Source organism: Anarrhichthys ocellatus, unplaced genomic scaffold, assembly GCF_004355925.1.
Source record: "Anarrhichthys ocellatus isolate YVR2014 unplaced genomic scaffold, GSC_Weel_1.0 scaffold736, whole genome shotgun sequence".
In the NCBI taxonomy this organism is placed as follows: domain Eukaryota; kingdom Metazoa; phylum Chordata; class Actinopteri; order Perciformes; family Anarhichadidae; genus Anarrhichthys; species Anarrhichthys ocellatus.
In genome coordinates, this window is record NW_022280710.1 from 89 (window position 1) to 16,540 (window position 16,452).

At 45.9% G+C, this 16,452-nt stretch overlaps 1 protein-coding gene across 1 annotated transcript; it reads left to right on the plus strand.

The window, feature by feature from the left end:
- The first annotated feature begins 47 nt into the window (after positions 1–47).
- Positions 48–15,880, plus strand: LOC116376949 (collagen alpha-4(IV) chain-like). Its single transcript, XM_031838461.1, has 35 exons — positions 48–98; positions 235–315; positions 571–615; positions 1,112–1,174; positions 1,293–1,337; positions 1,448–1,501; positions 2,676–2,736; positions 2,874–2,978; positions 3,065–3,220; positions 3,422–3,511; positions 3,668–3,828; positions 3,947–4,019; positions 4,141–4,247; positions 4,417–4,600; positions 4,781–4,849; positions 4,950–5,057; positions 5,631–5,699; positions 5,872–6,021; positions 6,151–6,312; positions 6,748–6,915; positions 6,997–7,140; positions 7,471–7,578; positions 8,377–8,555; positions 8,681–8,744; positions 8,890–8,964; positions 9,068–9,175; positions 9,520–9,627; positions 9,751–9,822; positions 10,449–10,577; positions 10,670–10,933; positions 12,383–12,631; positions 12,879–12,995; positions 13,096–13,284; positions 13,738–14,021; positions 14,384–15,880. The coding sequence occupies exons 1-35, from the start codon at positions 48–50 to the stop codon at positions 14,651–14,653; spliced, it is 4,362 nt and encodes a 1,453-aa protein (XP_031694321.1). The 3' UTR covers positions 14,654–15,880.
- Positions 15,881–16,452: the final 572 nt, after the last annotated feature.

The following is a 16,452-nucleotide window of genomic DNA, read 5'->3' on the forward strand; positions in this document are numbered from 1 at the left end:
ATTTATAGGTGACGGTGTGTTTATGGTTATTGATTATAGATCATAATATGTTTCAGGGAGAAAAGGGTCGATCTCTTCCGGGACAGAAAGGAGACGAGGTACAAACATTTCATTCTGGAGAACGATTTACTTTTCACTCTCTAAGTTCAACTTTAGCAGTAGTACTCTGCTGTGGTAGTATTGCAGTACTGTGTGGTACTGTGGTAGTATTGCAGTACTGCGTGTTGTCCATAGGGGGATCAGGGCCTCCAGGGGCCACCGGGGCCGTTTGAGTACGTCGACCCTCCAGAAGACCTGTACATTAAAGGAGAACAGGTGGGTGGGGCTTCAGCTGGCTACAGCCAATCAGATCGCAGCTTCATACTGTTCTACTGCAGTTCCACTGTGGTTATATTCGGTTCTACTGTAGTTCTACTGTTAATGTCCTGAAACTCTTTTACAACTGCAGATGTAATGTTTGTGTGTCCTTGTTCTACTGTGGTTCTACTGTGGTTCTACTGTACTTAGTCAACTGATCTGCTGTAGTTCTGGTTCTGTTGGTTCTAATGTTGGGTTTTGTTGGTTCTTCAGGGTACTCAGGGGCTTAAAGGAGTCTGTGGAAGGCAGGGACTGCCGGTAAGTTCAGATATCTGATCAAACCTCTGGAACATATGCCCAAAGGAACACTGGGTTCTTCTGAATAAAAGTTTCTCTTGAGCACAGGGTGCTACTGAAAACAAGGTTCTCCGAACACAGGGTTCTGCAAAATACTGGGTTCTAATGATCGCAGAGTTCTATTGAACTCAAGGTTCTCCTGAACATGAGGTTCTAATGAATGGAGTGTTCTAATAAACACTGGGTTCTAATGAACGGAGAGTTCTAATAAACACTGGGTTCTAATGAAATCAAGGTTGTCCTGAACACAGAGATCTCTTGAGTTCAAGGTTGTCCTTAACACAGGGTTCTCTTGAACATAGGGTTCTAATGAACATAGAGTTCTAATGATCACAGAGTTGTAACAAACACTGGGTTCTAATGAAATCAAGGTTCTCCTAAACAAAAAATTCTCTGGAACACAGGGTTCTATTGAACACATGGTTCTCCTGAACACTGATGATGTTTGTGGTTTCAGGGTTTGGACCCTCTCACAGGGCTCAAAGGAGAGAAAGGCATTGTGGGACTTCCTGGTCCCAGGGTGAGTAATCCTCCGTCTTCACCTTGTTGATCAGTGTTGAGTCAGATTACAGAGTGAACCTGATCGTCCTGATTAGAACATGAACTCTTTATATTCAGTCTGATGTGTTTGTTCTCAGGGATTTTCTGGTAACCCTGGTCTGCCCGGGGACAGAGGATTCAAGGTGAGTTCACAAAAGCTGCTCTAATAATAATTAAACTTATACAACTTCATGAAAGTTAAATTATAGACCTGTCAGCTGATCAGAAACTGGGATTTTCCCTGTTTTTTCAGGGGATCCGAGGAAGTCCAGGTCTCCCGGGTCTGATTGGACGAGAGGGTCCCATGGTCAGTTTGTCTGTGATGTATCTCTGCCGAACCAATCACGAGCAGGGATGGAATGAACAGCGGCTCCTCTGATTGGTCGCTTTGAATACAGACCAAAGCAGTGGCGGGCCGTGCATTTTATACCTGGGCCTTCACTGTTGTCCTGCAGCTGAAATACCACCTTATAACCACATGATGGCGCCACACATATTAGTTTCTAAGGCTGTAACTATGTACATATTAAACCGTTCGGTACGAGGCTTACAAGACGTTTGATTAGTACTAAAGCATTTGGAAAATGCAGAAGCTTACATTCAGGATAATATATATATAATGTTTTATAATGTTTTCTGCGCTCATGGAGGACAGCGGTTCTCAGCTGGTCTGGCTGTGGGACCCACCATTGCTCCTTAATGACAAGTCACAGCCCAAAGAGATTGTCTTATGATTTTACTTTCACAACTTGAACATTGTACGTACTGCTCTGCAACGTCTTTCCTCGTCTCAGTCCCCTGCCTCATGGTGCATCTTACTCAGTCAGAATGGCCATATTTGATTGGCTGAGCTGCATCACGTGATGTGATTCACTACCCGACATGCGCCTGCTGTTAAGCTTCGTTTCACGATAGTCACGTGCTCACCCACTGACCAATCACAGCACACTCTGCACCTCGCGGCAGAGCTGCACATGGACACTGAGCTGCACGTAATGCTGACGTAGCTATAGGCTGGCTAGCAGGCTCTGACACGTCAAAGAATACACCTAACATGTCAAACTAAAGATCTGATTGGTTGAACACTGACAATCAACAATATCGTCCCCATTCACTTAAACTGCACATGGATTCACTTGTGAGTCTGCAGGCCTCTGCCTCTGTTCTTACCTAGAGACACAGAGGTGAGATCTGATTGGATAAAAGCTCTACTTAAAACAAGCTGCACTGGAAGCAGAGCAACTGAGGAAGACAGTAGCTGTGTAATGAGAACATAAGATAATGGGAAAAATATTTTTATAAATTATAATACATGTAGTGTATTTAAGAACAATTATTAAATTATAAAATAGATATAACTTTGTGATTCTGTTTAGGCCAGCAGAGAAGGCCTTGCAGGCCCTGACGGCCCACCACTGGACCAAAGAGACATGCTATAATAATTGGTTAGTATCCATTAATGAACCTGTGTGTTTTCCCAGGGCATGCTGGGAGATCCAGGTCCTAAAGGCCTCCCTCAGGATGTGGAAGTCACGCACTCAGGTTCGGATCATTACACACCGATTGATCAGCTGACTGGTGTCATCACGGTGGTCTGATGTCAGCTGACTGACGGGAAACCTCACCTGGCCCGGACACGGAAAGGATTGACAGATTGATAGCTCTTTCTCATCTTCCAGGTGACGTTGGAGACCTCGGGGCTCCTGGACTGAGGGGCCCTCCGGGAGACATCGGGCTGATGGGAATGCACGGCCCCCCCGGAGCCCCTGGTAGATCCACACCAGGTCGGTACCTGCAGCACATTTACAAGCTTCATCCATATTTTAAGGTGGTATGACGATGAATAAAGTTCTCTGTCGTTCCTCTTCAGGTCCGTCGGGTGTTGTGGGTCAGAGGGGAGTTCCGGGATCCAGAGGGGAAAAAGGAGATCCAGGTCAGGTGTATAGAGGCGGACCCACACCCGGAGAACCTGGAAAACCAGGACGTCCCGGACCCAGGGGACTGAAAGGAGAACAGGGGAGTCCAGGTACCAAGGAACACAGTTCTTCTCCCTGTTGGTGTCGCACCTGTGGTTTTACACCTGTGCTCTGTCAGAAACACCTGATGATGTCTTCATCTAAAGTTATTTAAATCTGTTGAGTGAAGTTATTATCGTGTTATAATATTTAATAATCAGTAGCGGTCACTTCCTGTTGTCGTCCTGCTGACTCCCTGTTTTCTCTTAAAGGTAGTTACTGTCTTCCCGGAGCCCCCGGAGAGTCTGGATGTCCAGGTGATCCGGGGCCCCCGGGGGCCCAAGGCTTCCTAGGGTTCCAAGGTTAGTATCTAGACATTACTGACTGATTGATTGTTAGTTTTAATTGTGTGAGGTGTCATCCCTGTCATCAGGTTTAATAGAAAGAACAGAGGCTCCAGGATGTTCCCCTGTCGGAACCCCACATGTTTTACATCTACCTGTGTGTGTGTGTTTCAGGTAGCCCTGGCGACTGTTCTTGTGGCCCCCCAGTTGTGCTGAGGGGCCCCCCTGGCAGTGTGGGTGACCCGGGGTCTCCAGGGTTTCCAGGACCTCCAGGGGCCCAAGGGCCGAGAGGAGAGGGAGGTTTTCCTGGAGACACAGGAGAACGCGGACAACAGGTGAGTCGCCGGACAACAGGGGTCAGGGGTCATAGGTCAGCAGCGAGATGAATTGTAATTTGTGTAATTTACTGGTTGATTTACTGGTTGATTTACTGGTTGATGGTTTTGTTGGCAGGGTCTGGGTGGATTTCCAGGTGTCAAAGGGTTCAAAGGTCAAAAGGGAGATTTCACTGTGGTGGATTTTCAAGGTGAGTTTGATCATTAAATACTTACTTTACTCACCTGTCTGAAGAGTTTTGTGGAAAAGACTTTAGCCATGATGTCCTGTCGGTGTTGAAATGGTTCTGATTGGACTGTTTTTGTCTCCAGGTGAGAAAGGAAACCGGGGCCAGCGGGGCCCTGTAGGCAGACAAGGATTCTCAGGGAGAAGAGGACTCGATGGGCCCCTGGGGGCCCCTGGAAACCCCGGCCCCAAGGTCAGTCAGACTTTGAAAACCTTGAAGACCAACAGGACGCTAGTATAGTTGGATTGCCGCTGTAATGAACTCTGCAGCCTGTAGCGGGTGCTGACTTCACTTTACTCTGTTACTGCTGATGATGTTCTGACTTTTCTAATCTTTAGATCACTTCTCTGTTTCTTTTCAGGGAGAAAGTTTTGCCAGTTGTCCCGGAGAAAGAGGCCTCCCTGGACTTCCAGGGCTAAAGGGCTCATCAGGACCTTCAGGCCCCGATGGACGAGGTGTAGTTGGAGCAGTAGGACAACGTGGGGAACCTGGGGACCCGGGACCTGAAGGATTCCCTGGCCCCCCAGGACCGAAGGGGGTTAGAGGTATGGAGATCAATCTGAATTTAACTTTTAATTAATTGTAAAATCTGCAAAAAACAACAACTCGTTACAACAATTTCATTACGTCTCCCAAAACTCCAACTCTGACTCCTCGCACGTCACATTTGACCCCTCCCACTCCCACTGACTCCTCCTCTTCCTGTTTGACTCCTCTTTCTGCAGGGGACAATCTGCCCTGTGTGCCCAGAAACCCTGGTGCCCCCGGAGAGAAAGGAGACACTGGAGATGCAGGTAAACACCATCTACAACACCTGGCTGTCTGCTCACCTGTCTGTCTGACACCCTGTTAACCTGTTTGTCTGATGTGCTGCTCACCTGTCTGTCTCTCCAGGTTACAGAGGACTGCCGGGTCCTCCAGGTTTTCGTGGCATCACTGGACCTGATGGACCTAAAGGGGACAGAGGCCGACCTGGACTGCCTGGACCACTTGGACGACAAGGTACCGGAGTGCACCTGTACCACACCAACATCTCTACCACACCTGTACAACACCAACATCTCTACCACACCTGTACCACACCAACATCTCTACCACACCAACATCCATACCACACCTGTACCACACCAACATCCGTACCACACCTGTACCACACATGTACCACACCAACATATGTACCACACCAACATATGTACCACATCTCTACCACACATGTACCACACCAACATCTGTACCACACCAACATCTCTACCACACCAACATATGTACCACACCTGTTCCACACATGTACAACACCAACATCTGTACCACACCAACATCTCTACCACACCAACATATGTACCACACCTGTACCACACATGTACCACACCAACATCTCTACCACACCAACATATGTACCACATCTCTACCACACATGTACCACACCAACATCTCTACCACACCAACATATGTACCACATCTGTACCACACCTGTACCACACCAACATCTGTACCACACCAACATATGTACCACATCTGTACCACACCTTTTCTTTACATTGTCCTTGTCTTTACATACATCCTCTCCTCCTGCAGGGCCTCCAGGTTTTGTTGGTGATACCGGAGAAGAAGGACCTGAAGGCATCAGTTTTGGTGGAGATCCAGGTAGAGTCACCTGTCCGTCTGTAATATGACCCACACTGTCATTGTCTGCTGACCCTCTTTATGAATCAAACGTAGTTACTTTGAATGTGGCTCCAGAAGATTCAGATGGTTTGGATAAATCATAAAAAGCCAGTATAGTCATTATCAGCTGTGTTGTCATTATGTTTACCAGGTTCCCCGGGGCTCCCAGGCTCTTCTGGACTCAGGGGCCCAGCGGGAGACTCTGATGTCGGGCCCTCAGGACCCATTGGCTTTCCGGGACGACCGGGCTCTCAGGGACCTAAAGGAGTTCCTGGCCCCCCCGGCATCAACGGACTAAAAGGTGAAGTACTGGACCTGAATATCAATAGATCAATAGAATCAGACTACAACAGGATTTTATTTAAAATAAAGTCAAATTTCCCAGAAATGTAAATTTATATATTGAGAATTATTTCCTGTGTTTGTCCAGGACTCATGGGTCTGGCTGGGGGCCCCGGAGTGCAGGGCCAGAGAGGACAGGATGGGGCCCCAGGTATGGCTGGCCCCCAGGGGCCCACACCTGACTTTTGTGATGCAGGGAAACCTGGTCCCATGGGCCTTTTTGGCCCTCAAGGACCCATAGGACCCCCAGGTAAACTCTGGCTCCTAAGGATGCTCACTTTACTTTACTTTACTTTACTTTACTTCACTGTAGTTTACTTTACTTTACTTTACTTTACTTTACTTCACTTCATTGTACTGTATTTTAAATTTATTTTATTTTATTTCATTTCATTTCATTTTATTTTATTTTATTATTTCATTTTTTTCATTTTTTTCATTAATTCTTAGTTTATTGTATCCAACGGTCTCACTGAGTTTTCTGTTGTTATTATTGTCTTGTTTTCACTGCTTTGACTGTCAAAGCACTTTGTGAACTTTTTAAAGGTGCTATATAAATAAAGTTATTGTCATTATTATTATTCAATGTACTTTACTTCAATGTACTTAACTTCACTTCCTTTATTATATTTGACTTTACTCTACCTAACGTCACCGTACTGTACTCCATCATATTTGTGTTCAGCTTTTTATGGGGAGAAAGGTGAGATTGGACAGGAGGGTCTGCCAGGTTTTGGCCCTCAAGGCCCTCAAGGTAAACCAGGCTCTTCAGGTTTCCCAGGGTACCCGGGGCCCCAGGGCCCCACTGGTCCCGTCGGCGACTCCGGACTGCCGGGGCTCGACGGTCGGAAAGGTGCCTCCCACCAACACACCTGAGTTTAAATGTTTCCTGATTACAGGTTCACAGGAAATACTAACCGTCTTACTATATCAGGTCTGATGGGGCCGTGGGGCCAGGGCGGAGGGCCAGGGGCCCCTGGACGGACTGGGGCCCTCGGTGCCCCGGGGAGGGCCGGGGAGAGAGGATCCAATGGACGAGACGGAGGTCCAGGATGTGAGAGCCAGAAAGGAGAGAAAGGTACTACTACAGAACTATTATAGTACCGCTATAGTACTACTACTGTACTGTGATATACTACCAGCTCTGCTCCCAGTAGACAACACAACACATCTGTGCAATATAAATGTGTTCTGTCTGTATATATAATATTTTAGTTATTGTTTATTGTTTTGCTCTTGTTTTTTTACTATGTCTCTTGTTTGCACTACACTGTATATATATACGTATATATATAAACGTGTACTGTGTATATATATATATATATATATATACTCCACTATACTGCTGTAATCCTGTATATTTCCCCACTGCGGGACTAATAAAGGATTATTTTATGCTATCCTGCAGGCTTTAAAGGGGCCCTGGGGCCTCCAGGAGAGACCACGGTTGTCCCCATCAAAGGAGACCGAGGGAAAGAAGGACCGCCGGGCATCAACGGCTTTCCTGGACCACGAGGTCAGAGCTGTTACCATAGAGACCAGTGTCAGGGTGTGATGTCACACAGGAAATGGCAGGGTCACGACCTTTTTAGATCGAGAGGTTCAGTGCTGAGTTCAGGTACTCTGTGAAAGTTGGACGCACCTCTTTGCCTCCACACTAAACACCTAGAAGTTGTGATTTGTGGACGGAATGAAGCCTCGAATTTGGCGTTCTGGCCATCTTGTTTGCTTTGCAACCAGTGAACAGGAAGTGACCATATCTGGACTGAGGAGGAGTGACGTAGAGATGTCTTATACGTCTCTGGTAGAGACCTGTCAATCACTGTGTAGCCCCGCCCTAAAACATCCCCTGCTTTATGGTCTGTTTGACTCTAAATGGACCATAATGTACTAAATGAACATCATGCTGTATTGAAGAAGACTTGAAACTCGAGATTGAGACCATAAACTCATGTTTACAATGTTTACTGAGGTAATAAATCAAGAGAGAAGTAGAGTCATTTTCTCATAGACTTCTATACAACCAGAGGAGTCGCCCCCTGGTGGACACTAGAGAGAATGCAGCTTTAACACATGAAGCTCTGACTTGAGGTTCCTGCCTGAGTAGGTGATAGACTTTATCAGAGTCGGATTTTAGAGATTTGTTCGGCCCACAGAAGCCAATGATAACAATGATACCAGCAGAACTGTGGACAAACTGAACCCCATAACAAACTAGTCTGTAATGCTGAAAGTTGACTTTTCCCATGATGTCGTGCGTGTCTCTGTGACACAGCTACGTGATTGGATTTAACATTAAATTCACTCTCTACAGGAAGTGAAGGTGTGCGAGGCGCTGCCAGCAAGCCGGGGTATCCAGGCATCAACGGACCCACAGGCATCGTCGGACCCACAGGACCCTCTGCGCCCTACGGACCACCAGGACCTCCGGGATCACCTGGACAATCAGGACCACCAGGATTCATCGGCTTCCCAGGGGTGACCGGAGATCTGGTAAGACAGAAGACTTTTTAGCTTTAATAAAAGCTCAATCAAATGTGAACCATGAAGCTACTAAAAGAATGTTCAGAATGTTTGTTTGCGATATATTCAGAACTATTAATCTATTTCGGTTGCAGGGTGACCTGGGATGTCCTGGAAAAGTTGGAGAACCCGGTCGCCAAGGATGTGCTGGATCCAAAGGTATCAACTAACCCCGGACCCTACCCCTCACCAAGACCTTTTTTTTATAAGTCTTGATTGGGAGGGTAGGGTCCTTTCATACATGAAATACAGAGAAAACCAAGGATTTTATCTCGATGTGTAACGTTTCTTTTTTGCGTTTCAGGTGATAAAGGAGACTCCGTTGGTTTTCCTGGTCCATCTGGAGACCACGGGCCTCCTGGAGACTTCGGGCCCTCAGGTGATGATCTGGTTCTGATTCAGCTGCACTCACTAAAACACCAGATGTTTTAATGTTAAATTTGACTGAGTTTCTGGATGAATCAACTGTTTGTCTCTCTCAGGACCTCCTGGACCTCAAGGAGATCCAGGTGGACCCGGTTTCATCGGGTTTCCAGGACAGAGAGGATGCAAAGGAGATCCAGGCGATCACGGGGAACTGGACCCATCAGGTACAGAAGCTCACCTGTGGACCTTCCTCAAGTCTTTATACCTTCTTTCTGTAACATGAAATCATGTGACCTGCTGCCATCCAAAACCAGTAAAGACCAGCAGCTGTTCGGTCAGACTGGGAGCAGAATGGTTCCATTTATTTAGACTCTTTTTAACATTCACCAGAGGGGCGTTTACTGACCTGTTTTATATCAGACAACTAAGCGCTGGTGTTAAAGACAGACCTGATTTCAGACTTCTAAACTAAAACACATTCAGAAGACACATTGACTTCTAGAGGAGGGAACAGGAAGTAGAATGTGCTGACTCATATCTCTCTATCTGTCTGTCTGGTTTATTCCAGGTGTGGTCGGTCCCCCGGGTCCCAGAGGCCGTTCGGGTTTTCCAGGTCTTCCTGGTAAAGCCGGTGGTGATGGTCCTCCAGGACCTCCAGGCTTCCCGGGACTCCCAGGTCAGAACTGAACCCCATTTTTATCATTATACCTACCTGACATATTTCAGAGTACATGTGAGTGAGTTGGTTCAAAATAGTTTACGCTTTGTTTATTTTTTATGAATGGTTTTGGTGCGTCAGGTCCTCCTGGACCGCTCGGCCTTCACGGACTGGACGGATTGAAAGGAGTGAAGGGGGACATGGGGACCAGAGGTATGAGTCTCTGTGCTGTTAGGGGTTGGATTACTTTTCAAATGTAAATCTCTCTGCCAATCGTCTGCATCGACGTGTGTCATGTGTTGTGAGTAAACACGCAATGCCTGCTGGGAAACAGGAAGAGAAAACAGGATAGCCGTCTGTGTTCCGTTAGCGCGGCGAGGTTGGCCCAAACATCTAAACTTGACAACAGTCCAGAACTTTGAGGTTGAAGTTTTGGTCTTTTTGTGGAAGTTTTTGGCTTTATCATCTTTCATTACTGACAGTAACTTCCACAAGGAGGCCAAACCCACAAACTCGTTTGAAGAGACAAAACTTTATTGAGACAAAGAGACATGAGATGTGGTAACCAATGAAAATGAATTTCTTCCGTTCTCTAAATAAAACTACAAATGTTAGTTTGCCTAAAGTTAGATTGAGACAGACAGTCTCTTATTATTGATCAATAACAATCTCAATAACCTTCACCTCCGTCCTCGTCTGTGCTTTTATTTTGTGTTCGTGTCGATATTGAGTTCATCTGAACATATTGATGGTGGCTTTACAGACATTTATGTAAATATACATAGTACATAAAGTTTAGTCATCAGCATCACTATGGTAACGTCCGTCTCTCTGTTTAGGTCTGGGTGAATCGGGTGCTCCAGGTTCTATTGGTCTTCCAGGGGATAAAGGTCCTCCAGGTCCCCCAGGACCCATTGGTTCATCTCAGTCCGGCCCACCAGGACCCACAGGCCCCCCAGGACCCAAAGGTCTGTAGCAGTGTGATTCAGCCACCAGGGTCAGGATGTGACAGACCAGCAGTGATCCATCAGTTTCACTGATGGCTCTTTATGTGTTGCAGGACCACAAGGGGATTTGGGACCTCCGGGTAAACCTGGAACAGACTGTAAAGGTCCAATCCCAGGGCCTTGTGGACATCCTGGTCCTGCTGGAACGGATGGAGAGCCAGGGTGTGCTGGTGATGTGGGGGATCCGGGTCAGAATACTCCAGTACCTGGTGATGATGGGGACAACGGGGACACAGGGTGCCAGGGGCCAGGGGGCCCCCAAGGACCTCAGGGACCCGAAGGACTGCCAGGGATTCACGGAAATCCAGGACTGAAAGGTCAGACTACCTATCTATTGCCTCCACATGGCTCTCAACATGGCGACGGCTGAGCCAGCCCAGAGCTAATAGTGCTACCAGCGCAAACAACGGCGCCGACAGAGCTAACAGTGTTAATCTTTACAATCAAGAAGAGATGAAGATTCAAACCTCTCTTGAAACAGGAGTTTAGTTTTTACTCTAAACCTAGATTCAATTGAATCTGTTGCAAAACTTTAAACTCCAATTTAAACTGTATCAACTTCAAATTCACCCTCGAGGTTTAACGTTTACAATGTCTGCCTTTAAGAAATGCGGTGAGCAGAATAATCAAGTTCCTCGTCGACAGTAAAGGGACGGATTCTACCAGTTGAGTTTTATGACGATGCTGCTGAACTTCTCTTAAAATTTGGCCTCATTGTAAATTTTCCTCAAACGGGGAGAAATGAGAGCTTCTCTGATTAATGTTAGCCTAACCGTCTCTTTAGCTCGCTAGCTAGAAAACAATGTAGCGTTTGGTGAGGAATAGGTGATGTATTTATTTATTCTAATCATATTGATTAAGCTCTATCATTGTAGTTTAAACTTACTAAAGTGAGATTTGTTTTTAATTGTACACCTGATCCTTGCTTGATGTTGAATTCTATTCAAACCTGGCTTTGTTAAGATCTCGTTGGTGCGACCCGGCCAGCTCGTTGTTTTGCTGCTATATTAATGATCTGTTGGTCAAATGGAGAACCTTCACATGTAGACGTTGCTGCTGACAGCTTCAGGGTTCATGAGGAGTTGACTGACTCCTGAGATGAAACTAACCTTTGTAACTAACTACAAACTCTGAAACAGGGACAACTGGAGCAGGATTTAATTCCAGCTGATCTTTGTTACTTTGGTCACGGTGTGTCAGACACAAAATGGACTCCAAAGAAGGACGGGTATCGTTAGGAGTTTTATTGATTCTGCTTATCGGTTCGGTTCCTTGTCAATACTCTTATCGGTTATTTTTGATTATTTTGTAAGAAATTAAATACAATTAATTTAGAAAAGAATCAACATTTCTTTTTTGAGCAGCAACACAAGAAGTTCTAAAATTCATTATCAGCTAAATAATGATCTAAGTGATCATCTTTCATTTATGATCCTGTTATTCTGATCAAACTCTGTATATGACATCACTACCATATGACATCACTACCGTTACCTGACGGCTGCTCCACAGACTGATGTTCTGCTTGTTGGTCACATGTTGTGATGAACTTACTTGTGAGGGTTTTATTGTGTTTGAGACGACCAGAGTTCTCTCTGATCATGATGAGAGTCTCACGCTGTACTGAGAAGAGACAGAGTGAGAGAGAGACAAAGAGACAGAGAGACAAAGAGAGAGAGAGAGGACATTTGAGACGAGGACGTCTCACTCCAGAACTAAGAAAGTACCGACAGCAGAGTTACTTAGTTACATCTGTGTGTGATCAGGTATTCGGGGGTCTTCTGGGCTGATGGGACTACCTGGTAATCGGGCTCCTAGAGGCTGTGACAGTCCCGGTGGGCCTCCAGGACCAAAGGGATCCACTGGACCGGTGGGTCCAAAGGGGGAGATGGGACGAGTCTCATCCTGCCCAACTTACCCTCCTGCGACGCCGGGTCCCCCAGGACCCCCTGGCCCCCCCGGTCTGGAGGGAGATGTCGGCGTCAAGGGAGAAATCGGCCGACTAGGACCCAAAGGTGAGAAATAGTTGGTGGTCCAGGTCATGATGAATATTCATTGTGTAACACTCAGACCCTCTGCTCCGAAGAACCGCTTCCACCAAAGTCATCCCAATAAAATCAAATCCAGAACCACTTCAGGTTCATTTGCTTCATCAGAGACAGCAACCGAAAAGTCTCCAAAACATCTTCTGATGTGAAACTACAACCATCAGTTTTCTTCTCCGTGCTGCTGATCATGAAGGTGATTGACGATGTGTTTCAGGTAGGAAGGGGAACATCGGGTCCGAGGGACCCATAGGCCCCGAGGGGCCTTCAGGTCCAGATGGTGGCCGAGGAGGGCCGGGCCTGCCGGGGGAGAGCGGAGTTGTGGGAGCCAAAGGTGAGACCTGGACCCGTCTGTCTCTCTGACTCTGTTTGAGTTACAGTTGTGTGGATTTTGTTTTGTTGATGCAACTTCCCGTGGGCTTTGTGTCTCTCAGGTGATCCTGGTCCAATGGGTGACCGCGGTCCTCGTGGACCAACCAAAAACTTAAACTCGGGCTTCTTGTTGGTGTTGCACAGCCAATCAAAGACGGTTCCATACTGCCCACTAAACATGAGGGTCCTGTGGGTCGGATACAGTCTGCTGTACCTGGAGGGTCAGGAGAAGGCTCACACTCAGGACCTGGGTATATAAATAAATACATATATAAATAAATACATATACAGAATATATAGTGGACTCCGTGTGGACAACGTTTCATCAATCCTGGCTGAAATACGCACTATTTGCTGCTGCTTGAAGAAGTCCCAGATGTCCCATGAAACCTAAATATCGGGTAGAATGCATCATTGTATCTAAGCAGCCACACGTTATCTGCTTTACTGTTTGATCCCAAAACAAACAGCTGTTGCTGTGATTTAACTGTAATAAAGGAGCTGAAATAACTACATAATAATGATTTGTAAAAAGTCTGAATTCACGTTTTTTTTAGTTCACCCTGCAAGACGACAAGCTAAATTTTAATTTCAATTTTAAAATTTGCTTTTTTTCTGAATGGAGTTTGGTTTGATCGGTGCTAGGCTATGCTAACAGTGTAGCTCATGAATTTATATCTCATTTGTACTGATGATGTTTGCAGGTCAGGCGGGTTCGTGTATGCGGGTTTTCTCCACCATGCCGTTCTCTTCCTGTAACATGGGAACCTGCTCCTACGCCAGTCGTAACGACAAATCCTATTGGCTGTCGACGACGGCAGCCGTCCCCAGCATCCCGGTGGGTGGAGCCTCCATCGAGGACCACATCAGCCGCTGTGTGGTGTGTGAAGCCCCCTCTTCACCGGTCGCCCTGCACAGCCAGACCTCCTACCAGCCAGACTGCCCCCCAAACTGGAGGAGCCTGTGGACCGGATACTCGTTCCTCATGGTGGGTACTGCAGGGGCAGAAGTACTACTACTACAGTACTACTACTGCTGATGGTGCTACTACTACTACTACTACTACTACTACTGTTACTGGAGTCCTAAAAGTACTGTTACTACTACTGGTGATGGTGCTACTGATACTACTACTACTACTACTACTACTACTACTACTACTGTTACTGGAGTCCTAAAAGTACTGTTACTACTACTGGTGATGGTGCTATGATGAGGGTGATGGTGACGGTGATGATGATGATGATGGTGGTGGTGGTGATGATGGTGATGATGGTGATGATGGTGGTGATGGTGATGGTGATGATGATGATGATGATGATGATGATGATGTCATTTCCTGTGTTGCAGCACACAGGAGCCGGCGATGAGGGCGGCGGCCAGTCTCTGACATCATCGGGCAGCTGTCTGCCAGACTTCAGGGCTCAGCCCTTCGTGGAGTGTCAGGGGCCCCGAGGGACCTGCCACTACTTCGCCAACATCTACAGCTTCTGGTTGACCAGAGTGGAGACCTCCTCCTCCTACTCCTCTGACCATGACCGCGCCTCCTCCACCACGCTGACCGAGGGCTGGAGGCAGAGGGAGAGCATCGGGAGGTGCAGCGTCTGCATGAGGGAGTGAGGAGCAGAAGCACCTCCTCTTCCTCCTCTTCCTCTTACTCCCCCTCTTCCTCTTCCTCCTCCTCTTCCTCCTCCTCCACACGTGTCACAACCTTGATGTAGTCTCTGATTGGTTGGTGGCATTGACGAGAAGAACGCCTGAGTGAACTTCAAGCCCCGCCTCCAGAAGTGAAAACAGCCTTCTGATTGGTCAGCTGGGAGTTTGTGACTGCGTGTCATTGGTCAGTCAGTATTTTGTTCATAAGTCAGGAGAGAATTGTGAGAGAAGCTGTGAAGATATTTGACATTAAACCTTGAAAACGTGTTTTTGTTTTCCAGTTTTCTTTCAGACCGGACTGAGAAGCTCGACTAAATGTTCTTTATTCATGTTCTTCGGTTTCAGTGTAGTTACAGAACCAGAACCAGGACCATGCAGGACCAGAACCTGATGCTGTGTTTAATCTTAATAATTCAGTTCAATGAGAGTCGTCACTGCGTCTTTGTGTTCTAAACAAAGCTCAATGAATATTTATCTGTCTGATAGTTTCACAAACAAACTAAACGAAAATTTTTGAATTTAATTTAGCAAAAAATAATTTTGTAAAATCTTGAGTGGAGGGTTTGTGGGTTTTTGTGTGATTACAGTTCAGTGTGTCTGGTTTCGGTCCTGGTTCCGGTCCTGGTTCTGCATTATCTCTGAGATTTGTAAATATATTGGAACTCAACCGTTTTATATTTTTACTGTAAATGTCATCAGAGTATTTATTTAGCATGAAATTAATGTTGGTGCTATTTTGACGTTTCGTTTGTTTTATTTTTGGTAAACGATGACACGGTGAAACCCCGCCCCCTAATTTGTTGTTTATTATCTTCAAACACCTCCTTATTTCAAGATAAAACAAACACTTAACTTCTTCACTACATCTCCCATGATGCTTTGCTTTGAGAAGAGGCCTGAAGACCAAACACTTCTGTTACAAAGTGGACTTCAGCTCAGCAGTAAATCCTCGTTAATCTAAAACACCATCAGTCAGCACATTAAATACAACGAATCAAATGAGATAAACAGGTGTAAAGAAAGTGGGCGGGGCTTCATTATTACCTGAGGGGTGGGGGGGTGTCGCTTTGTCATCATATTTTTATTGTCGTTGATATTTTAATCTCTGTAGAAGGAAACTTCTCACTAACATTTGTGAAGCATTTTATTCTCTGTGGACAGAAAACTCTTCAATAAATCGCATCAATTTCACTCTCTCTTTATTTGAGTCCAAAGTTTAGTTTGTGAGAAATTAGTTATTAGAAAAGATATTAAAAACGATCCAACAGATATCAGTAAAATAACGAAAACGAAATCTGGAATCACAGGATTAAATGACTACAGACCCGTCGTCCTGACGTCTGTCCAGTGGTGGGCCGTCAGGGCCTTCAAGGCCTTCTCTGCTGGCCTAAACAGAATCACAAAGTTATATCTATTTTATAATTTAATAATTTTTCTTAAATACACTACATGTATTATAATTTATAAACATATTTTTCCCATTATCTTATGTTCTCATTGCACAGCTACTGTCTTCCTCAGTTGCTCTGCTTCCAGTGCAGCTTGTTTTAAGTAGAGCTTTTATCCAATCAGATTTCACCTCTGTGTCTCTAGGTAAGAACAGAGGCAGAGGCCTGCAGACTCACAAGTGAATCCATGTGCAGTTTAAGTGAATGGGGACGATATTGTTGATTGTCATAGTGTTCAACCAATCAGATCTTTAGTTTGACATGTTGGGCGTATTCTCTGTATCTGTCTGTTGTCTGTTCATGACTGTTATCCGT